This window comes from Bufo gargarizans, chromosome 2 (genome assembly GCF_014858855.1).
Source record: "Bufo gargarizans isolate SCDJY-AF-19 chromosome 2, ASM1485885v1, whole genome shotgun sequence".
NCBI lineage: Eukaryota > Metazoa > Chordata > Amphibia > Anura > Bufonidae > Bufo > Bufo gargarizans.
The window spans coordinates 109,465,660-109,490,875 of record NC_058081.1 but is presented as its reverse complement, the minus strand read 5'-3'; the positions used below and the strand labels follow the sequence as shown (position 1 = coordinate 109,490,875).

At 45.2% G+C, this 25,216-nt stretch overlaps 1 protein-coding gene across 2 annotated transcripts in view; it reads right to left on the bottom strand.

The window, feature by feature from the left end:
• Nucleotides 1-24,841, bottom strand: part of LOC122929552 (uncharacterized protein HI_0077-like) — a 51,582-nt gene extending 26,741 nt beyond the window's left edge. The window contains exon 1 of one of the 2 annotated variants that reach the window (XM_044283167.1): nucleotides 24,722-24,841. Coding sequence is in view for 1 of the 2 variants with exons in the window: in XM_044283166.1 (XP_044139101.1) it covers nucleotides 24,639-24,745 (107 nt within the window). In the remaining variant the exon portion in view is untranslated. Of the gene's footprint in view, nucleotides 1-24,638 lie in introns of both variants that reach the window. The other variant, XM_044283166.1, reaches the window with a different exon arrangement.
• Between the last annotated feature and the right edge of the window lie 375 nt (nucleotides 24,842-25,216).

Sequence of the window (25,216 nt, the reverse complement as noted above, 5' to 3'; positions counted from 1 at the left end):
TTTGATGACATCACTGTACTCATCACATGGTCCAGCACCATGGTGATGGATCATGTGACAGGCCATGTGATGAGCACAGTGACATCATCACAGGTCCTTTTCCTACTGCCCAGCAAAGATGAAGAGACAGAAGAGAAGCCCGGCTGCACGAACAAGTGGATTAAGGTGAGTTAAATTATTATTATTTTTTTATCCCCTCCAGCCCTATTGTACTATGCATTCTGTATTAAGAATGCTATTATTTTCCCTTATAACCATGTTATAAGGGAAAATAATAATGGTCGAGTCCCCATCCTGATCGTCTCCTGGCAACCGTGCGTAAAAATTGCACTGCATCCGCACTTGCTTGCGGATACTTGCGATTTTCATGCAGCACCATTCACTTCTATGGGGCCTGCGTTGCGTGAAAAACGCACAATATAGAGCATGCTGTGATTTTCATGCAACGCACAAGTGATGCGTGAAAATCACCGCTCATGTGCACAGCCCCATAGAAATGAATGGGTCCGGATTCAGTGCGGGTGCAATGCATTGCACCCGCGTGGAAAACTCGCCCGTGTGAAAGGGGCCTAACTCATCATCCCCCGATCACTCTAAAGTCAACATTTAGACCTTTTGATTTTAATGAGTCCAGGCGAAAAATCCACCTCAACTCATTTTTCTTTACTAGAGATCATCTGTCTCTGCCTCTTTTTGATATGGTCCAAAATCATGAACCTCAATTCACTTTCCTTATGGTTTTTTTTCTGCAAAGTGTTTTGACACTGGTAAATCCCTTCTCTTGTTTCTAATGGTCTGTCTATGGTTATTCAATCTGGTTTTCATATCACAAGTGGTCTCTCCTACATACAACATTTTACAAGGACACCATAATACATAAATCACCCAGGATGAATCACATGTAAGATAATGTTTAATATCGAACCTCTCATTTGTTATAGGGTGTATGAAGACAGAGCCCTTATTCATTAACTTACAATTTACACATCCTAGACATGGAAAGCAACCTGTGCGTCTGGGTCTAAGAAATGTCCGTCTCGTGCCTCCACTCTCAGGCATCGCAGAACTCACTACCCTGTCCAAAGTGCTGCAAGATCTCTCATACGCCATCATTGGGGGATCTCTAAAAGCAGCTATTGAAGGATAGCTATGCTTCAAGATACCCCACTGCTTCCTTACTATGCTTTCAATAGAGGGACTTAACTCATTGTATGTGGATACCAATGCCAACCTATCCTTTTTATGTTTTATATTTGGTTTCAAAAGTTCCTCCCTCGGTATTGCTTTGGCCCTCAGTGCAGGTCTATGCACTAGGTTCCTGGGATAACCTCTAGCCGTAAATGAATTTTCCATAATTTGTAATGCTCGATCTGCATGTTCTTCTACATCCACTATTCTCCTCACCCTTAATATTTGGCTGTATGGTAAAGAGTTCACCATTTTCCTAGGGTGAACACTATAGTAGTGTAGCAATGTATTCCTGTCTGCAACTGGCCCTGGTCAATATACACCTGAGTATCTAAGAATTGTACTCTTTCTCTAGAGACTGCCACTGTTAATCGGATCTGCTCATCAATGGAATTCAAGTACTGATGGAATTCCATTAATGTCTACATAGATCCAGTCCAAATGAGGAAAATGTCGTCTATGTACCTCCACAACGACAAAACTTGGTTGAAGTGGGGAGATACATAGACAAAACGTTCTTCAAGTGAACGTACACAGATATTTGCATAAGTGGGCACGGCGTTTGAGCCCATTGTAGCGCCCACCTTCTGCAAATAGAACTTGCCTTGAAATGAAAAGTAATTAGCCGTTAAAGACATTTCTAAAAGATCCAAAATAAATGTCCTTGGTTCATTTGTATAGACAGAATTGTCCAGTACTCTCTCAACTGCTAGTAAGCCCCTAGCATGACTGATGGAAGTATATAGTGATACAATGTCGAATGAGGCCAATATCGCCCCCTTGGGAATCCGTATAGCGTTCAGTTCATTTATAAAATCACCAGCGTCTCCTATATATGACCTTGTCCCAACCGCATATTCTCTCAACACTTTATCCCCAAAAAATAGCAATATTAAAAAAAAATGGAATTCCGGCCAGATATAATTGGATGCCCTGGAGGGTCCTCCAGCCTCTTATGAATCTTGGGCAGTGCATATATCACAGGGGTCACTGGAGATGTTATGGTTAAAAATTCTTTAAGCTGTTTATCTATAATATTACATTCTTCAGCTTTTGTCAATAATCCCTCAATTTCTCTAGTGATATCGAATCTAGGATCACTCTTTAATTGTTCATAAGTACCTGGTTCATTCAACTGTCTGTACATTTCTTGTATATATTTAGAGGTGTCCATAACCACGATCCCACCACCCTTGTCAGCGGGTTTAATGGTTAGATCGGGGTTATTGGGCAAACCCTCCAAAGCCATCATTTCTCTAGAAGTAATATTGGGTTTAGACAATACACCTTGTTGTTCATGTTGTCTCAAGACGGTTATATCATTCTTAACTGCTCTAATAAAAGCTTCCATAGCAAGTGAATTTACCATAGGAACAAAATCACTTTTCATATGCAGATCGAACTGTTTCAATGTCAAGTGGGCACGCTGCGAAAGCAGAATTGGCCCACTCTGTTTCAGTGGAGTTGGAGTCGAACCACACCCTCAGTTTAAGGGTCCATTCACACGTCCGTTGTTTATTTCCGGATCTGTTCCGTTTTTTTGCAGAACAGATCCGGACCAGTTGTGTACCCATTCATTTTCATTGGGTCCTGAAAAATAATAAAAAAAAAAAAAAATCGGACAGCACAATGTGTGTTGTCCGTTTCCGTTGTCCCGCATGTCCGATAAAATATAAAACTTCTCCTATTATTATCCGCAAAATCGGATCCTGGTACAATACAAAGTCAATGGATCCGCAAAAAACGGATGACATACGGAAACATTTTCAGGAACAACGGATCCGCAGAAAACGGACCGAAATTCAGGATATAGAAAAATACTGACGTGTGAATGGACCCTAAGGCTCCTGAAGAAGCGGCTCAAGTCCAACTCCAACTGAAACCAGTCCATCCTGTCTTGTGGACAGAAGGAAAGGCCCTTATTCAACACTTTTATTTCACATTCATCTAATACATAAGAGGAAATATTTACCACCACATTAGTATCTATTTTTTTTCTTGGTAACATTCATCATTTTGGGGGTGTTGGATCTCAACATTTTCTGGGATCTGTTTTTTCCTTTATCTTCCATGCCGGCGGCCCCCTCTCCTTGTGGTCGTTTTGGGTAAAGTTCTCTTTAAAAAGTTTAGAAGTGGATGCACTGTTATCTCCTTATCTTTCATAGCTCTGCTGTTATCTTTGTTTTTCTTAGGCATCTTTTTTGCTGGTAACTTGTCAGCTATCCGTGTATTCTCCCATGTGTATACATGGCCCGATGTATAATCGGATTGATCTCTGTGCCATTTTATCCTCTTTGTTTCTTCCACCATCCTTCCGCATTTTATCCAGAAATAGGTGTTGCCTTTCCAGAAACACATCCACGTCATTAGTAGACCTAACAGATTTTAAAACAGATTCCGTTTTGTGCATTTTACATTTTAAAGCTGCCATTTCTTTCTGTGAGAATTCAATAATTAGCAGAATAATATCTAAGGCATATTTGTTGGAAATAGCTTCAAATCGTGCTCTTGGTACGCGGTTACGTTTATAGCATCGATTGAAGGCTCCGCACCCATCTCTTAAAAAAATGCAAGAAATTGAAGTTCAACGATTGAACAATGCTGCACGTGTCTTTTCTTCTAATAGTAGGGATGTGGAGAGGATAATGGGCAATTTGGAGGGGGAGGCTGTTTTTCTCAGTGTCCCCTCTGTTACCAATATTAAAAGGGACTATGACAATATTACTGAAAAAACACTGTCCTTGGAACTGCACTCATTGACACTGGCACAATATCACAAATGTAACCGCAAACCAAGAGAAATTAGGTCACGGTTGAAACCAAATATGTTTTCCCAAGATGCGGATTTTAGAGCACGATTTGAAGCTATTTCCAATAAATATGCCTTAGATATTATTCTGCTAAACATCGAATTCTCACAAAAAGAAATGGCAGCTTTAAAATGTAAAATGCACGAAACGGAATCTCTTTTAAAATTTGTTCGGTCTACTAATGACGTGGATGTTTTTCTGGAAAGGCAACGCATGTTTCTGGATAAAATGTGGAAGGATGTGGAAGAAACAAAGAGGATAAAATGGCACAGAGATCAATCCGATTATACATCTGGCCAAAGCAATACCGAGGGAGGAACTTTTGAAACCAAATATAAAACATAAAAAGGATAGGTTGGCATTGGTATCCACATACAATGAGTTAAGTCCCTCTATTGAAAGCATAGTAAGGAAGCAGTGGGGTATCTTGAAGCATAGCTATCCTTCAATAACTGCTTTTAGAGATCCCCCAATGATGGCGTATGAGAGATCTTGCAGCACTTTGGACAGGGTAGTGAGTTCTGCGGTGCCTGAGAGTGGAGGCATGAGACGGACATTTCTTAGACCCAGACGCACAGGTTGTTTTCCATGTCTAGGATGTGTAAATTGTAAGTTAATGAATAAGGGCTCTGTCTTCATACACCCTATAACAAATGAGAGGTTCGATATTAAACATTATCTTACATGTGATTCATCCTGGGTGATTTATGTATTATGGTGTCCTTGTAAAATGTTGTATGTAGGAGAGACAACTTGTGATATGAAAACCAGATTGAATAACCATAGACAGACCATTAGAAACAAGAGAAGGGATTTACCAGTGTCAAAACCAGGGTGGATAAAAATCAATGATTAAAGGGAACCTGTCACCCAAAAATCGCCTATTAAGCTGTTTACAGTACCTTATAGTGCTGTATAGTCGTTTCCTGATGCACTTTTTGTTAGTTTTGCAGCATGTATGCTCAGTCAGAAATCGATGTTATATTCAGCTGCTGCCCCGTGCTTCAAGTCAGGCTTGAAGTCACGGGGGCAGCGGCCTCGGCGTCTTACATGGCCCTCTCCCCGCCCCCTGCCTCTGTGACTGACAGTCGAAATCCGATTCCGGGACCGCGCTCAACGGCCGCATGCGCAGTAAAGGGCGGCAGGAGCGCGGTCCCGGCTGCCGCGCGTACTACGCGCCGTCTTACTTTCGCCGCACTGCGCATGCGCCCGACATCCTGTATCAAACGCGCCCGCGCCCAGATGCCGGGCGCGGGCGCGTTTGATACAGGATGTCGGGCGCATGCGCAGTGCGGCGAAAGTAAGACGGCGCGTAGTACGCGCGGCAGCCGGGACCGCGCTCCTGCCGCCCTTTACTGCGCATGCGGCCGTTGAGCGCGGTCCCGGAATCGGATTTCGGCTGTCAGTCACAGAGGCAGGGGGCGGGGAGAGGGCCATGTAAGACGCCGAGGCCGCTGCCCCCGTGACTTCAAGCCTGACTTGAAGCACGGGGCAGCAGCTGAATATAACATCGATTTCTGACTGAGCATACATGCTGCAAAACTAACAAAAAGTGCATCAGGAAACGACTATACAGCACTATAAGGTACTGTAAACAGCTTAATAGGCGATTTTTGGGTGACAGGTTCCCTTTAAATTATATATATATATATATATATATATATATATATATATATATATATATATATATATATTTTGAAGAAAGTGAGGAAGCAGCACACTGTATAAGCAGGGGGTGCACGTCCGGCCAGTGTGGACCAGCACCTTGGTCCAATGTACTAGAAGTGAAAAATAGCCAGCAGCACTCCAAATCAATTCAAAAGTTGATGATTTATTGGACCCAAAATCAGGCGACGTTTCAACAGCTTGTTGCTGTCTTTATCAAGCACGTGCTTGATAAAGACAGCAACAAGCTGTTTAAACGTCGCCTGATTTTGGGTCCAATAAATCATCAACTTTTGAATTGATTTGGAGTGCTGCTGGCTATTTTTCACATATATATATATATATATATATATATATATAATGCTTTTTGAGGAAAATATATTGCCATCCAAAGGTTATTCCATCATGAAATAAAGATTTGTTTTTTAATCATGTAGAATAAGGCTGTACGTGGACTCCCATATTGTTGAATGGAGTATATTCAGACCATGGTCTTGTTACCAGTGGGGTACCTTAGGGATCTGTTCTGGGACCCATATTGTTTAATATCTTTATCAGTGAAATTGCAGAAGGCCTCGATGGTAAGGTGTGTGTTTTTGCTGATGACACAAAGATATGTAACAGGGTTGATGTTCCTGGAGGGATACACCAAATGGAAAAGGATTTAGGAAAACTAGAGGAATAGTCAAAAATCTGGCAACTAAAATGTAATGTTGATAAGTGCATGATAATGCACCTGGGGCGTAAAAACCTAAGAGCAGAATATAACATCAGTGATACAGTCCTAACCTCAGTATCTGAGAGAAGACTTAAAGGGCTTCTGTCACCCCACAACAGTCATTTTTTTTTTTGGGCTAGTTACATTCATTATAGCACGATATATGAGAATATAATGTTGTCACTTACTTTCATGCGGCCGTTTCTTGAGTAAACTAAGTTTTATAATATGCAAATCCGGCGCCTGCGCCGATGACATCACCGAAAGAGAAGACGTCATGGGCGCAGGCGCACTGAGGGAGTTCTGAGGAGACGAGCCTCCTCATCTCAGAGCGCCTGCGCCGAATGAACAGAGGCGTGCGATTTTTGAAATACTGACAGGGCCGGCCAGAGGAGGAGATCACGGCTGGCCCTGTCAATCAACACGACGAGGGGGCGGTTTTTTGCGGCGGCTACCAGCAAGTAGACGCCCTACTTGCTGGTAGAGACCGGATTTGCATATTATAAAACTTCGTTTTCTCAAGAAACGGCCGCATGAAAGTAAGTGACAACATTATATTCTCATATATCGCGCTATAATGAATGTAACTATCCAAAAAAAAAAAAAAAAAAAAAAAAGACTGTTGTGGGGTGACAGAAGCCCTTTAAAGGTAGGCAGACCATGTCATAGAGCAGCAGGAAATGCTAGCAGAATGCTTGGGTGTATAGGGAGAGGCATTACCAGTAGAAAGAGGGAGGTGCTCATGCCGCTCTACAGAGCACTAGTGAGACCTCATTTGGAGTATTGTGCGCAGTACTGGAGACCATATCTCCAGAAGGATATTGATACTTTAGAGAGAGTTCAGAGAAAAGCTATTAAACTGGTACATGGATTGCAGGATAAAACTTACCAGGAAAGATTAAAGGACCTTAACATGTATAGCTTGGAAGAAAGACGAGACAGAGGGGATATGATATAAACTTTTAAATACATAAAGGGAATCAACAAGGTAAAAGAGGAGAGAATATTTAAAAGAAAAAAACTGCTACACGAGGACATAGTTTTAAATTAGAGGGGCAAAAGTTTAAAAGTCATATCAGGAAGTATTACTTTACTGAGAGAGTAGTGGATGCATGGAATAGCCTTCCTGCAGAAGTGGTAGCTGCAAATACAGTGAAGGAGTTTAAGCATGCATGGGATAGGCATAAGACCATCCTTCATATAAGATAGGGCCAGGGGCTATCCATAGTATTCAGTATATTGGGCAGACTAGATGGGCCAAATGGTTCTTATCTGCCGACACATTCTATGTTTCTATATGTGTAATTTTTTTGGTAAATAAATTCCATTAATCCATTCACAATGTCATGCTCTTCCAGAGGTTTTTGTAAGATCATTGGGCAGTTTCTCTGCCTACAAGATATTATCACAGATGCTTGGTTTACTTTTGCAGTTCTCAAAACTGAATTTGACTCAGCAGAGATCACGTGCCTCTTCTTTCACAGCAAAAATGTTATAACATGAACAGAGTTGAGAAAACTACCTTAATCCTAACTTCCACAAACCTATGAATGCAGAATCAGCCTAATCAAACTAATATGAAAAGTTGTTATTCTAAAAATCTTCATCTACTTGCATATTATAAGTTGTACCAGCGAGAATTAGTCTTTATGTAGAAAACTATGATTTAAATCAAGCCTTACTGACTAGTGATTTAAATCGTGATTTAAAATAATTTTGATTTAAATCAAATCCACCCTGGTCAAAACACTTTGCAGAAAAAACCATAAGGAAAGTGAATTGAGGTTCATGATTTTGGACCATATCAAAAAGAGGTGGAGACAGATTATCTCTAGTAAAGATAGGAGGATAGAAAAAGGAGTTGAGGTGGATTTTTCGCCTGGACTCATTAAAGCCAAAAAGGTCTAAATGTTGACTTTAGAGTGACTGGGGGGATGATGAGTTAGGGTGTTCCATTCCATTACCCTGCCTGTTACATATTCCTGCTATTACGACAAGTGAATTAACTATATTTTATATACTGATATTTATATTACTATTAGGTAAATAACCTTAATCATTGAATATTTATCCATCATGATTATTGTTTTGTAGTTGTGAAGATAACAGTCACAGAAGATTAACTACATGGACATACAACGGCTGAACATATTGTATTATTATTGGGGCGTATTTGACTGAATAGTTCGCATAGAAACTGATTCCCACGAGGGGTTAAATGTATAATTGGATCCGCGGTGTGCGTGCTGTGATCCCACCAACCTAGGGGGTGCTGCAATGTGCACCATGGCAGTGGAGGTAATGACCAGTATCCAATCTACTCAGTCTATTTGTGGTAGTGGATTCTGATGTTCTCCTTTAATTATGCATTCTTGTTCATTTGCTCATCAATTTACCTTTATTTAAGATGGCGCTGGCTGTGAGCAGACACATGGGACGGCGGCGCATGCGCATTGCGAGTAGGAAGATGCACAGGTTTTGGCACGTCTGGCTGGTGCGCGCCGCGTATGTGCCCGTTCTACAGCCCTTGGTGGAGTGTTCAGCCTGCGATATGCCCTTGTGAGTCTTTATATATGTTGTGGCCAAGCGTTTTTAATATGTATAGCACTTTGTTAGCACGTGAAATATTGTACACAGGTATGTAACTATTATATGCAATCATGGACACTGATATACCACAGGATTTAATCGTTGTAATGGAGATCTGGCTGACATGGACTTAGTGTCTAGTCTAAACAGGCTGCAAGACAACACTGGGATTGCAAATGACAGAGGGGCATGTACTTTAAACATGCATCAATTGTTGATTCATTAATTATGTGATGTATACATTTTTGCACTATGTAATTCACTTGGCTTGAGAAAGGTTCTGTGAGAGAACAGAAACGTCGCTGTGTGACATGTGTGAATAAAAGACACTTTTTTTTCATGTTTTACAGAGGAGTGCCGAGGATTTCTTCTACTTATATCTACACCCGTGATCAAGGGTTTAACACAGGCACCCGCCACATATATACATACACAGATGCAAGAAAAATTATGTGACAGTGAACCCTTTGGAATGATATGGATTTCTGCATAAATTGGTCCTAAAATGTGATCTGATCTTCATCTAAGTCACAACAATAGACAATCACAGTCTGCTTAAACTAATAACACACAAAGAATTAAATGTTAACATGTTAAAAAGTATTTGAACCCTTAGACTAATGACATCTCCAAGAGCTAATTGGAGTGAGGTGTCAGCCAACTGGAATCCAATCAATGAGATGAGATTGGAGGTGTTGGTTACAGTTGCCCTGCCTTATAAAAAAAAAAAAAAAAAAAAACACACACCAGTTCTGGGTTTGCTTTTCACAAGAAGCATTGCCTGATGTGAATGATGCCTCGCACAAAAGAGCTCTCAGAAGACCTATGATTAAGAATTGTGGACTTGCATAAAGCTGTAAAGGGTTATAAAAGTATCTCCAAAAGCCTTGCTGTTCATCAGTCCACGGTAAGACACAAATTGTCTATAAATGGAGAAAGTTCAGCGCTGCTGCTACTCTCCCTAGGAGTGGCCATCCTGTAAAGATGACTGCAAGAGCACAGCGCAGACTGCTCAATGAGGTGAATAAGAATCCTAGAGTGTCAGCTAAAGACATACAAAAATCTCTGGCATATGCCAACATCCCTGTTAGCGAATCTACGATACGTAAAACACTAAACAAGAATGGATTTCATGGAAGGATACCACAGAGGAAGCCACTGCTGTCCAAAAAAAACATTGCTGCACGTTTACAGTTTGCACAAGAGCACCTGGATGTTCCACAACAGTACTGGCAAAATATTCTGTGGACAGATGAAACCAAAGTTGAGTTGTTTGGAAGAAACGCACAACACTATGTGTGGAGAAAGAAAGGCACAGCACACCAACGTCAAAACCTCATCCCAACTGTGAAGTATGATGGTGGGGGCATCATGGTTTGGGGCTGCTTTGCTGGGTTGCTATCATCTAAGGAAAAATGAATTCCCAAGTTTATCAAGACATTTTGCAGGAGAACTTAAGGCCATCTGTTCACCAGCTGAAGCTCAACAGAAGATGGGTGTTGCAACAGGACAACGACCCAAAGCATAGAAATAAATCAACAACAGAATGGCTTAAACAGAAGAAAATACTGGTTTAGTTTACCAATAAATCCCTTTCCAGGAGTCCGACTTGACAGCACCCATGGAGTTTGTCCTATTGGTCTCTGTAGGGACAGGAAGTGAGAGAGATTAAAAGGCACCCTCCCCTCCCACTCTCCAGTGTTTTTCCAAATTACTACACCGGATAGGATCCAACACCTTTATTAATAACAATGTTACATTCACACTGCCATCAAGGTTGGAACCATTATACTAGGGAGGGTAATCTGGGGTGCTGTCATGTCGGACTCCTGGAAAGGGATTTACCAGTAAACTAAACCAGTATTTCCAGGACGTCCCTGTATGGCAGCACCCATGGAGAACAAACAACTTAATCTCCTGGGGGGGGGGGGGGGGTTGCCTCCTTGCAAATCTGGTCAATTGTAGCATCTGCCTTTTCTGCCCAGGAAGTTGCCATGGCTCTAGTAGAATGTGCCTTCAAGTCTAAAGGACATGTCTTCTCCTGCAGTCTGTATGTTTCTTTAATGGTGTCCTTAATCCACCGTGCCAACGTCTGCTTTGAAGCTTTCAGGCCTCTATTCTTCCCACCAAATTGGATGAATAAATTACTTGATCTTCTCCAAGTACTTGACCTGTCAAGATAGAAGAACAATTCTAGCCTAACATCCAGACACTGGAATCTCTTCTCCTGTATATTTTTGGGAGAGGAAAAAAATGAAGGGAGTGTTAGCTCTTGCTCTCTATGGAAGGTTGAGACCACCTTAGGTAAAAAGGTTGGATCTAGCTTCAAGATTATGCGATCATCCAGAATCCTTAAGTATGGTTCTTTAATAGATAATGCCTGAATTTCTCCTATCCTGCGGGCTGTGGTTATGGCCAGAAGAAATACCGCCTTGAGAGAGAGAGAGATTTTTCAGGAATAAGATCGATAGGCTTGAAAGGGAAGGGGGGGTCACATAAACCTTCTAAGACTACATTTAGACTCCATGGGGGAATAGACTGTCTCAAGGTGGGTCTCAACCTAGAAGCTGCCCTTAGGAAACTTCTAATCCATCTATGATCTGCAAGGGGTGTATCTAAACAACAGCCGAGTGCCGAAATCTGTACTTTAAGTGTGCTGGGTTTTAGTCCTGCATCAAACCCCTCCTGAAGAAATTCTAATATGCAACCCACAGAAGGAGATCTGGTATCCGCGTGATTTTGCGACAACCAGGATGAAAATTTCTTCCATATTTTATTATATATCGCTCTCGTGACGGGTTTGCGGCAGCCCTGTAGGAGTTGAGATTACCTTATCTGAGAGTCACTTGTTTCTTAAGGTTTGCCTCTCAGGATCCAAGCTGTAAGATTCAGTTTGTCCATGTTGGGATGAAAAAGTGGTCCTTGTGACAGGTGATCCTGTCTATTTGGAAGAGTCATCGGTTCTCTGATGGACATGATCTTTAGAACTGAAAACCAGGCTCTCTTGGGCCAAGCTCAGCGTGGTTGAACTTACTCTCAATTTCTTCAAGATTAAAGGTATGAGGGGAAGTGGAGGAAAAGCGTAAGACTCTTCAGGGAAAGAGCATCTACCGCTAGTGGTTTCCCTCTTGGGTCTAGCGAGAAGAAATAGTCCAGCTGAGTATTCCTGCTGGACGCGAATAAATCCACTTGAGGTTACCCCCATTTCTGACAAATCATCTGGAATAATGCTTGGTTCAATTTCCACTCCCCTGGTTCGAGGAAATCCGCTGTGGAGTTGAGAGACCCCTTCAGGTGTGTGGCTGTGATGGACAAGACCATCTTTTCTGACCATTTGAAGATGAGATTCGCTAACTCCTGGAGTTTCTTTTTTGTCCCTCCTTGTCTTTTTATGTAACAGTCTGTTGTTATATTGTCCGATAATACTCTGACATGATGGCCTCTGAGGAGATGTTCCGCAGCTTTCAGGGACTCCCAAACCGCTTTTAGTTCTTTGTAGTTTGAGGAATTTAGAGCGTCTGTACTGGACTAACTGCCCTGAAAGAACTGATCTTCTAAGTGAGTACCCCGACCCCGGCTGCTTGAGTCTGTGGTTATTATCTTGAGTGGTATCATGTTCCAGGAAACCTCTCGACAGGTTCTCTGTTATTAACCACCAGGAGAGGGAGTCTATTGCTCTGTCCGAGAGAGCTATCCTGGAGTTTAATGATCTGTGGTCTTTGTCCCAAGATGAGAGGACTTCCGCCTGGAGAGTTCTTGAATGGAACTGGGCCCAAGGAACTGTCGTGATGCATGAGGTCATTAGGCCTAGGATCTGCATGGCCTCTCATAGTGTCCAGTTTTTCTTTAGCCTGAAGGATTTTATTCTTTCCCTTATGTTGACTTGTTTGTCCCGAGGAAGGAAAGAATGTTGAGATACCGAATCTAAGAGAGTTCCCAGGAACTTCTTTTGTGTTGCCGGCTGCAAATCAGACTTCTCCAGGTTTATCTTCCATCCTAGATTTGTGAGCAAAGATAGAGTCCTTCCTTTGTGAAGCTCTAACTCCTCTTCTGAGTCTTCCACCAGAAGAAAGTCGTCTAGGTAAGGAATTATAGTTACCTGTCTCTGTCTTAGGTAGGCTACTATCTCTGCCACTACCTTTGTGAAGATACATGGGGCTTATGACATTCCAAAACGGGAGGCACTGGAACTGGTAATGTAATATCTTCCCGTTTTTCTTGATTGCAAACCTCAAGTATTGTTGAAACGGGATGTGGTAGTAGGCGTCTTTTAGATCCAGGGTGCACAGAAAAGCCCCTGGACCTATCAGCAGGATTGTAGATTTTACTGACTCCATCTTGAAATGGTAATGCATTATCCATCTGTGTAAGAATTTCAGGTTGATGATGGTCCTTTTGGATCCCTCTGGTTTTGTTATGAGGAACAGTTTTGAATAGTAAACCTTGAATTCCTTTGAAGGAGGGACCTGCACTATTGCGCCTAATTTTAATAGCTTTTGGACATCCGTCAGAAGCTGATCTTGAAGTGAAGCCGACTGGAAAACTGTGGTCTGAAACAGTTGTGGAGAAGGAAGGCGGAACTCTATTCTGAACCCCTTCTGGATGGATTCCAGAATATACAGATTTTTGGTTATTTAGGTCCAATTTTCCCAAAAGAACTGGAGTCTGCCCCCTACTAGCCTGGCGTCATTGTCTCTCAGTCTTCGTATTGGGATTAAAGAGAAACCCTCGGCCCCTTCCTCCTTTCGGGTAGCTCCACCTCCCCGTCTTCCCTTTATTTCTGGGAGCGTTTTGGAAACTGCTGGCCGGCTTACGAAAGGGCAAAGGTTTCTTGCTTTTCTCCTCCGGGAACCCTTTCTTTTTGTCCGCTGTCTTTTCCAGAATTTCATCTAGTACCGGCCCAAAGAGGTGGGAACCTTTAAGGGGTATTACCTTTAAGGGGTATAGCGCAAAGCTTATTTTTAGAGGCTATATCCCCTGACCAGGATTTTAGCCACAATGCTCTTCTAGCCGTATTAGTTAGGGAATCTGCTTTTGCTGCAAACCTTATGGACTCCACCAAGGCGTCTGCCATAAAGGATGCGGCCATTTTAAATAGAGGTAATGATCCCAGGATTTCTTCCCTAGGGGCGTCTTGCTTAAGATCTGGCTACAGAAGTAGCAGCAATATTAGTATTGATAATATTGGCTGAAACCTCCCATGCTCTCGAGTAGTCCGTCAATTTTCCTATTTATTGGCTCTTTTACCTGGGCCGAATCTTCAAATGGTAGTGTGGTTCTCCTAACCACTTTTGCTACCTGAATATCCACCTTAGGGACCACATCCCACAGTTTTGTATCCTCAGGGTTGAACAGCAATCTGTTTTTAAATTCACGCGGTAAATATAACTTCTTATCAGCATCAGCCCACTCGTCGATCACTAAATCCTTAAAGTTCTCGTTCACCAGAAACAACTTCTTTTTCTTTGCTTTTAACCCGCCGAACATTTCATCCTGCACTGAGCGAGTCTGCTCATCTTCCTCAATATCCATTGTCTGCCTTATAGCCGACAGAAGGGGATCTAAATCTTCTTGAGAAAAAAAAATATATCTTTTCTGATCGTCACCCATATAAGACGAACCATGATCATCATCCATCTCTTCTGAAAGATATAATCCCTCTTCTTCGGACTCTGACTCCCTTAGCACTCTAGGTCTTTTGGGGGGGGGGGGGGAACCAGCACATGGTTTCTGAACCATACTGGAGTTGGCCGCCTGGATCTCCTCTTTCACAATCACTCTCAAGTCTGATAGGAGAGAAGATTGCTTCTCTCTGAGAATCTTTGCCAGACGGTCACTACATATATGACTCTGGCAATTTTTTTTATTTTATTTTTACATAAAGCACATCTTCTGGCTTTCTTTTTTGGTTCTCCCAGAGCTTTAACTATAGCGTCTCTCTCTTCCTACATAGGAAGAGAGAGAGACAGTTAGCTAAATTGTGCATAAAAAAGAGCAATCTGAGCCCCCTCTAGGCACTTACATGACCCGGGACAGGGATGTCTGCTCTAGTGTCCTGCATCTGGACCTCCATACCACACACAGACAAGCAATTGACCTCTCAATTTGTCCTACCTGGTCCATCCCGTTGCCGCGCGGCTCCACCTCCTCATTTCCTAGGGTTTAGCGTTCCCTGGGCGCCGCCATCTTTTTCTGACCATGTGACCTCGACTTCCGGTCACATGGTCTGAACGCCGAGCAGGAGGAGCGCCGCAGCCGATCCCAGAGCTCCCACCCGGAAGAAAGAAGCGGCCTCGGCTTCCCATAATACAGCGGCCAAAGGTAAAGAAAAAAAAGGCATCGGGGATAGCTAGGGGACCTCTACCCCGAGAGGTGCTAGCATTTAGAACCCCCCGACCAGACTCAGCCCTAAATCCTTTACATTCCCAGAGCAGGGAACGACTTCTCTCTTCTCCTATCCCTGTAGGGACAGGAAGAACACTGGAGAGTGGGAGGGGAGGGTGCCTTTTAATCTCTCTCGCTTCCTGTCCCTACAGAGACCAATAGGACAACCTCCATGGATGCTGTCATGGAGGGACGTTCTGGAAATCTGCCTTCTGGAGTGGCCCAGTCAGAGTCCTGACCTCAACCTGATTGAGATGCTGTGGCATGATCTCAAGAAAGCGATTCACACCAGACATCCCAAGAATATTGCTGAACTGAAACAGTTCTGTAAAGAGGAATGGTCAAGAATTACTCCTGACCGTTGTGCACATCTGATCTGCAACTATAGGAAACGTTTGGTTGAAGTTATTGCTGCCAAAGGAGGTTCAACCAGTTATTAAATCCAAGGGTTCACATACTTTTTCCACCTCCACTGTGAATGTTTGCATGGTGTGTTCAATAAAAACATGGTAACATTTAATTCTTTGTGTGTTATTAGTTTAAGCAGACTGTGATTGTCTATTGTTGCGACTTAGATGAAGATCAGATCACATTTTAGGACCAATTTGTGCATAAATCCATATCATTCCAAAGGGTTCACATACTTTTTCTTGCAACTGTATATATTAGGGTTGGTCGAGCACCAAAGTGCTCGGGTGAGAACCCGAGTATAATTAAACCAGGCACCCCCTGCTCTGAAGAGCAAGTAGGGCGGCTCTCGTCCTCTGCTGGCCCTGTCAGCATTCAAAATCTGGCGCCTGCGCCGTACCTGTCTTCAGTCGGCACAGGCGCACTGAGAGGAGGACGCTCGCTCGGTCGCTTCATCCTCAATGCGCCTGCGCCGATGACGTCACATCTACAGCCGGCGCAGGCGCACTGAGGAAGGAGCGGCCGAGCGAGCGTCCTCCTCTCAGTGTCTCAGTGCGCCTGCGCCGACTGAAGACAGGTACGGCGCAGGCGCCAGATTTTGAATGCAGACAGGGCCAGCAGAGGACGAGAGTGCTCGCTGGCCCGGTCAATCAACATGAGGAGGGGGCGTCTTTATGAAAGGAGGATACGGCTGCTACCAGCAAGTAGCCGCCCTACTTGCTGGTAGACAGGTAATTTGCATATTATAAAAGTCAGTTTTTTTAATTAACTACTGAACTAAAATGAGTAATAGCATTATAGATTGATATATCGCAGTATAGGGATTATAAGTAGCCAATAAAAAAAATGACTTTAGTGGGGTGACATAAGCCCTTTAAAGGAGCTGCAGGAATATCTGGCAAGTACTGGCTGTGTGGTACATGTGACAACAATCTCCCATATTCTTCATATGTCGGGGCTATGGGGTAGAGTGGCAAGATGAAAGCCTTTTCTTACGAAGAAAAACATCCAAGCCAGGCTACATTTTGGAAAAACACATCTGAAGTCTCCCAAAAGCATGTGGGAAAAGGTGTTATGGTCTGATGAAACCAAGGTTGAACTTTTTGGCCATAATTCCAAAAGACATGTTTGGTGCAAAAACAACACAACATGACCCAAAGCATACATCCAAATCAACAAAGGAATGGCTTCACCAGAAGAAGATTAAAGTTTTGGAGTGGCCTAGCCAGAGCCCAGACCTGAATCCGATTGAAAATCTGTGGGGTGATCTGAAGAGGGCTGAGCACATGAGATGCCCTCGCAATCTGACAGATTTGGAGTGTTTTTGCAAAGAAGAGTGGGCAAATCTTGCCAAGTGAAAATGTGCCATGCTGATAGAGAAAAAAGACAATGCAGCAGCACCCTGCAAACCAGATAAAGTACAATAATGCCATAGTCACAAAAAATATTATAGTGCTAATGCTACACTTATTTATAAAGTGAGATGCTTGGCAAATGCATTTTGTACAAAACCATCTAAGCCCGTCTGCCAAATGTCAAGGCGATCTCTGTTAGGCTACTTTCACACTTGCGTTTAGAGCGGATCCATCTGAGACGGATCCGCTCATATAATGCAGACGGTGGCTCCGTTCCGAACGGATCCGTCTGCATTATATTGTAAAAAAAATTCTAAGTGTAAAAGTAGCCTGAACGGATCCGTCCAGACTTTTACATTGAAAGTCAATGGGGGACGGATCCGTTTGAAGATTGAGCCATAGTGTGTCATCTTCAAACGGATCCGTCCCCACTGACTTACATTGTAAGTGTGGATGGATCCGCACGCCTCCGCACGGGTGTCCGCCTGCTGAGCGGAGGCTGAACGCTGCCAGACTGATGCATTCTGAGCGGATCCGCGTCCACTCAGAATGCATTAGTGCTGGACGGATGCGTTCGGGGCCACTTGTGAGCCCCTTCAAACGGAGCTCACAAGCGGACACCCGAACGCTAGTGTGAAAGTAGCCTTAGATGGGTCCTAACACTTAATACTACCTGTTATGCGCCATAATGGCCGTCATAAAGTTCAGGAAGTGTTGGATCCACATGCATGCCGGGTCCACTCTGCCTTTTACCATTTTTGGTGCCATAATGGCCTCCATTACTTACAAGGGATGCAGGTACCAACATGCACGCTGAGCCCACTTTATACCTTTCCTTGTGCCAGATGGCTTCCAATGAATGTAGTAAGAGCAGGCCACAGCTTTGTACAAAATGCATTTGCCAAGCATCTCACTTTAGAAATAAGCGTAGCATTAGCACTATAATATTTGGCATTATTGTACTTTATCTGGTTTGCAGGGTGCTGCTGCATTGTCTTTTTTTCTGTAGGTTTTTGCCATGGCAGCGTGCACCTGCGCACTGGGAGGTGCTGACTGACCCCCTTTTCTTAGCAGATTTACAATGCTGGAGATGTGGCACTCCGGTGAGTCGTGCACTCCTGATTAGCCTGTCTGCCCCATAGGCTGATTTTAATTAGTTTCAGTATAAGGCCTCATGCACACGACCGTTGTGAGCATCCGCGTCCGTTCCGTCATTTTTCACAGCTTAGCGGAGGTCCAATTAATTTCTATGGAGCTGTGAAAAAAAACTGAAGACCTTTCCTTGTGCCAGACGGCTTCCAATGAATGTAGTGAGAGCAGGCTACAGCTTTAGGCCTCATGCACACGACAGTGTTTTTTCACTGTCAGTGATTTGGCTTCAGTTGTGTTTCCTTGTGTCTTCCTTTTTTTTTTTTTTTTGTCTGTCTGACAGGGGGAAAAAAAGGAAGGTTAATAAAAAGTGTAATTTTATTGCACCAAGGTCTTGTAGAAAAAAAACAGACACGGACGCAGACACGGATGACATACCAGTTGTGCATCCATTTTTTTTTAAACGGACCCATTGACTTGAATGGGTCCGTCCTCCGATTTCCACTGACAAGAATAGGACAGGACTATCAGTTTTTTTTCACAGCTCCATAGAAATTAATTGGACCTCCGCTAAACTGTGAAAAATGACGGAATGGACGCGGATGCACACAACGGTCGTGTGCATGAGGCCTTATACTGAAACTAATTAAAATCAGCCTATGGGGCAGACAGGCTAATCAGGAGTGCACGACTCTGGCAAAAACCTAGAGAAAAAAAGTCCTGTCCTGTTACCTGTCCTGCTGTGGGGAGGAGGGACTGGGAGTGGGACTATGGAGGGAGACTGGTCCCGCCTAAAACCTACTACTGCTGTCACTGGATGGCACAGAGGGGTGATGGCACCTACTTCACCAGGCTGCCTGTGAGGACCAGACATCAGCTGTCTACAGGAAAGGTAAGTGTCTGTCTGTAGAAATAGGTGTATAACTACTTGTAAGTTCATGTGTATGTAATGTGTGTGTGTGTGTGTGTGTGTGTGTGTGTGTGTGTGTGTGTGTGTGTGTGTGTGTGTGTGTATATATATACATATATATATATACACACACACACACACACACACACAGTATATATGTCCATATATGTGGTGAGTGCCTGTATGAGTGCGTCCATGTATGTAGTGAGTGCCTGTATGAGTGCGTCCATGTATGTAGTGAGTGCCTGTATGAGTGCGTCCATGTATGTGGTGAGTGTATGAGTGCGTCCATGTATGTAGTGAGTGCCTGTATTAGAGCGTCCATGTATGTGGTGAGTGTATGAGTGCCTCCATGTATGTGGTGAGTGCCTGTATACGTGCGTCCATGTATGTAGTGAGTTCCTGTATGAGTGCGTCCATTTATGTGGTGAGTGTGTGTATGAGTGCGTCCATGTATGTGGTGAGTGTATGAGTGCATCCATGTATGTGGTGAGAGTATGAGTGCGTCCATGTATGTGGTGAGTGTATGAGTGCGTCCATGTATGTGGTGAGTGTATGAGTGCGTCCATGTATGTGGTGAGTGTATGAGTGCATCCATGTATGTGGTGAGTGTATGAGTGCGTCCATGTATGTGGTGAGTGTATGAGTGCATCCATGTATGTGGTGAGTGTATGAGTGCATCCATGTATGTGGTGAGTGTATGAGTGCGTCCATGTATGTGGTGAGTGCCTGTATGAGTGCATCCATGTATGTGGTGAGTGCCTGTATGAGTGCATCCATGTATGTGGTGAGTGCGTGTATGAGTGCGTCCATGTATGTGGTGAGTGCCTGTATACGTGCGTCCATGTATGTGGTGAGTTCCTGTATGAGTGCGTCCATTTATGTGGTGAGTGCGTGTATGAGTGCGTCCATGTATGTGGTGAGTGTATGAGTGCATCCATGTATGTGGTGAGTGCCTGTATGAGTGAGTCCATGTATGTGGTGAGTTCCTGTATGAGTGCGTCCATGTATGTGGTGAGTGATTGTATGAGTGCGTCCATGTATGTGGTGAGTGTATGAGTGCATCCATGTATGTTGTGAGTGCCTTTATGAGTGCGTCCATGTATGTGGTGAATGCGTGTATGAGTGCGTCCATGTATATGGTGAGTGCCTGTATGAGTGCGTCCATGTATATGGTGAGTGCCTGTATGAGTGCGTCCATGTATATGGTGAGTGCGTGTATGAGTGCGTCCATGTATATGGTGAGTGCGTGTATGAGTGCGTCCATGTATATGGTGAGTGCCTGTATGAGTGCGTCCATGTATATGGTGAGTACGTGTATGAGTGCGTCCATGTATGTTGTGAATGCGTGTATGAGTGCGTCCATGTATGTGGTGAGTGCGTCCATGTATGTGGCGAGTGTGTGTATGAGTGCGTCCATTAAGTTTGGGAGGGGCCCAGTACAAAAATTTGCTGTGGGGCCCAGTCAGTTCTAGCTACGCCCCTGTCTGTCCCATCATGGCACTTTGGGCTCCAGTCTCGCCCGATGCTGTAAAGAGTTTCCCCTAGAAGCATGTATACTACCGCCACACGTACAGCACCCACGGGCACAATCTGCAGATCTGATGGAAAACCCTCTGCTCACAATCGGAGGCATCAGTTCAGTAAAGGCCCTACCAAAGGTCCGTACAGAATGCGTCAGGTTCATTGAATGCAGTTTCTGAAGCCAAAATCAGGAGTGGATCATAAAAGGAGAGAGAGCACCACATATTACTACACAGGTAGAGTGGCATGTGGTGCAGCGGTCACATATCACTACTGCACAGGTAAAGTGGCATGTGGTGCAGCGGTCACATATCACTACTGCACAGGTAGAGTGGCATGTGGTGCAGCGGTCACATATCACTACTGCACAGGTAAAGTGGCATGTGGTGCAGCGGTCACATATCACTACTGCACAGGTAGAGTGGCATGTGGTGCAGCGGTCACATATTACTACACAGAGTGGCATGTGGTGCAGCGGTCACATATCACTACTGCACAGGTAGAGTGGCACGGAGGTGCAGCGGTCACATATTACTACACAGAGTGGCATGTGGTGCAGCGGACACATATCACTACTGCACAGGTAGAGTGGCATGTGGTGCAGCGGTCACATATCACTACTGCACAGGTAGAGTGGCATGTGGTGCAGCGGTCACATATCACTACTGCACAGGTAGAGTGGCATGTGGTGCAGCGGTCACATATCACTACTGCACAGGTAGAGTGGCATGTGGTGCAGCGGTCACATATCACTACTGCACAGGTAGAATGGCATGTGGTGCAGCGGTCACATATTACTACACAGAGTGGCATGTGGTGCAGCGGTCACATATCACTACTACACAGGTAGAGTGGCACGTGGTGCAGCGGTCACATATCACTACTACACAGGTAGAGTGGCATGGAGGTGCAGCGGTCACATATTACTACACAGAGTGGCATGTGGTGCAGCGGACACATATCACTACTACACAGGTAGAGTGGCACGGAGGTGCAGCGGTCACATATTACTACACAGAGTGGCATGTGGTGCAGCGGACACATATCACTACTACACAGGTAGAGTGGCACGTGGTGCAGCGGTCGCACGTTACTACCTGCGGTGCAGCGGTCGCACGTTACTACCTGCGGTGCAGCGGTCGCACGTTACTACCTGCGGTGCAGCGGTCGCACGTTACTACCTGCGGTGCAGCGGTCGCACGTTACTACCTGCGGTGCAGCGGTCGCACGTTACTACCTGCGGTGCAGCGGTCGCACGTTACTACCTGCGGTGCAGCGGTCGCACGTTACTACCTGCGGTGCAGCGGTCGCACGTTACTACCTGCGGTGCAGCGGTCGCACGTTACTACATGCGGTGCAGCGGTCGCACGTTACTACATGCGGTGCAGCGGTCGCACGTTACTACATGCGGTGCAGCGGTCGCACGTTACTACATGCGGTGCAGCGGTCGCATTTCACTACATGCGGTGCAGCGGTCACACGTTACTACATGCGGTGCAGCGGTCACACGCTACTACATGCGGTGCAGCGGTCACACGTTACTACATGCGGTGCAGCGGTCACACGTTACTACATGCGGTGCAGCGGTCACACGTTACTACATGCGGTGCAGCGGTCACACGTTACTACATGCGGTGCAGCGGTCACACGTTACTACATGCGGTGCAGCGGTCACACGTTACTACATGCGGTGCAGCGGTCACACGTTACTACATGCGGTGCAGCGGTCGCACGTTACTACATGCGGTGCAGCGGTCGCACGTTACTACATGCGGTGCAGCGGTCGCACGTTACTACCTGCGGTGCAGCGGTCGCACGTTACTACCTGCGGTGCAGCGGTCGCACGTTACTACCTGCGGTGCAGCGGTCGCACGTTACTACCTGCGGTGCAGCGGTCGCACGTTACTACCTGCGGTGCAGCGGTCGCACGTTACTACCTGCGGTGCAGCGGTCACATATCATTACATGTGGTGCAGCGGTCACATATCATTACATGTGGTGCAGCGGTCACATATCATTACATGTGGTGCAGCGGTCACATATCATTACATGTGGTGCAGCGGTCACATATCATTACATGTGGTGCAGCGGTCACATATCATTACATGTGGTGCAGCGGTCACATATCATTACATGTGGTGCAGCGGTCACATATCATTACATGTGGTGCAGCGGTCACATATCATTACATGTGGTGCAGCGGTCACATATCATTACATGTGGTGCAGCGGTCACATATCATTACATGTGGTGCAGCGGTCACATATCATTACATGTGGTGCAGCGGTCACATATCATTACATGTGGTGCAGCGGTCACATATCATTACATGTGGTGCAGCGGTCACATATCATTACATGTGGTGCAGCGGTCACATATCATTACATGTGGTGCAGCGGTCACATATCATTACATGTGGTGCAGCGGTCACATATCATTACATGTGGTGCAGCGGTCACATATCATTACATGTGGTGCAGCGGTCACATATCATTACATGTGGTGCAGCGGTCACATATCATTACATGTGGTGCAGCGGTCACATATCATTACATGTGGTGCAGCGGTCACATATCATTACATGTGGTGCAGCGGTCACATATCATTACATGTGGTGCAGCGGTCACATATCATTACATGTGGTGCAGCGGTCACATATTACTACATGCGGTGCAGCCAGGGGCGTAGCTATAGGGGAAGCGGCTGCTTTGGGGCCCTGACCCAGAAGGGGCCCATCCAGGTGGAGGAGGACTAAAAGATTTTGTCAGGGCCCCCTCATCAGTATCACACAGTGACATTAGATACAGTCACAGTATAGACAGTGTAGGAAACGGATGGAACATCTGCCGGGCCTGGTCTGAGAGAGCGATCTTGACTAGCCACAGGAATGGGCGGCATGAAAGGAAGGGGTTGCAAAAAAATTACTGGGGGAGGGGGGCCCCATTCAAAAATTTGCTGTGGGGCCCAGTCATTTCTAGCTACGCCACTGGGTGCAGCGGTCACGCGTTACTACATGCGTTGCAGCGGTCGCACGTTACTACCTGCGGTGCAGCGGTCACATATCATTACATGTGGTGCAGCGGTCACATATTACTACATGCGGTGCAGCGGTCACATATTACTACATGCGGTGCAGCGGTCACATATTACTACATGCAGTGCAGCGGTCACATATTACTACATGTGGTGCAGCGGTCGCATATTACTACATGCGGTGCAGCGGTCACATATTACTACATGCGGTGCAGCGGTCACATATTACTACATGCGGTGCAGCGGTCACATATTACTACATGCGGTGCAGCGGTCACATATTACTACATGCGGTGCAGCGGTCGCATATTACTACATGCGGTGCAGCGGTCGCATATTACTACATGTGGTGCAGCGGTCGCATATTACTACATGCGGTGCAGCGGTCACATATTACTACATGCGGTGCAGCGGTCACATATTACTACATGCGGTGCAGCGGTCACATATTACTACATGCGGTGCAGCGGTCGCACGTTACTACATGTGGTGCAGCGGTCACATATTACTACATGTGGTGCAGCGGTCACATATTACTACATGTGGTGCAGCGGTCACATATTACTACATGCGGTGCAGCGGTCGCACGTTACTACATGTGGTGCAGCGGTCACATATTACTACATGTGGTGCAGCGGTCACATATTACTACATGTGGTGCAGCGGTCACACGTTACTACATGTGGTGCAGCGGTCACATATTACTACATGTGGTGCAGCGGTCACATATTACTACATGCGGTGCAGCGGTCGCACGTTACTACATGTGGTGCAGCGGTCACATATTACTACATGTGGTGCAGCGGTCACATATTACTACATGTGGTGCAGCGGTCACATATTACTACATGTGGTGCAGCGGTCACACGTTACTACATGTGGTGCAGCGGTCGCATGTTACTACATGTGGTGCAGCGGTCGCATATACTGTACAGGGCTCTACTTTACCACCTGCAGGCTCTTACTTAGTACAGGAGGATTTAAACCTCTCCTTGTCCCCGACACACTGCCAGTTACTGTGGCCGACCACCTCCTTCAGGGCGCTCACCAGCTCCTCCGAGAAGCCCTCCATCTCGGGCGGCGCACGGCTCAGGGTAGCCGCCAATGAGCTCACCCAGCCGGCAGGATGTAGAACTACGAGCCGGGGATTCGGCCTCACTACTGGAAGCCTCCTGAGGGGCGGGGCGAATGACGCACTTCAGGGCCCGCCCCCTGTTGTTATGGCAACATGGATTCCGTCTTAGAAGCATCTTGTTCGATAACATGGTTACAGAGATCACGTGCTGCTCCTTGCGTTTTTTGTAGGAGCGACTTCACATTGCCTATAGAAGCCTGACTGTCTATAATGGAGGGTAGAGCAGCGCACCGCACCAGATTCAGTGCCCCCATAATAACGGCAGAGAGTAGAGGTGATGACCCCAAACAAAGCCACAGCCTCAGAACATGAAGAGTAACGACCCAGTTCACACATCACAGCTAAAAAATACCTAATAGATTCACTGCCTTAAACCATGATAAAATATACTGTATTTCCCACACAGCA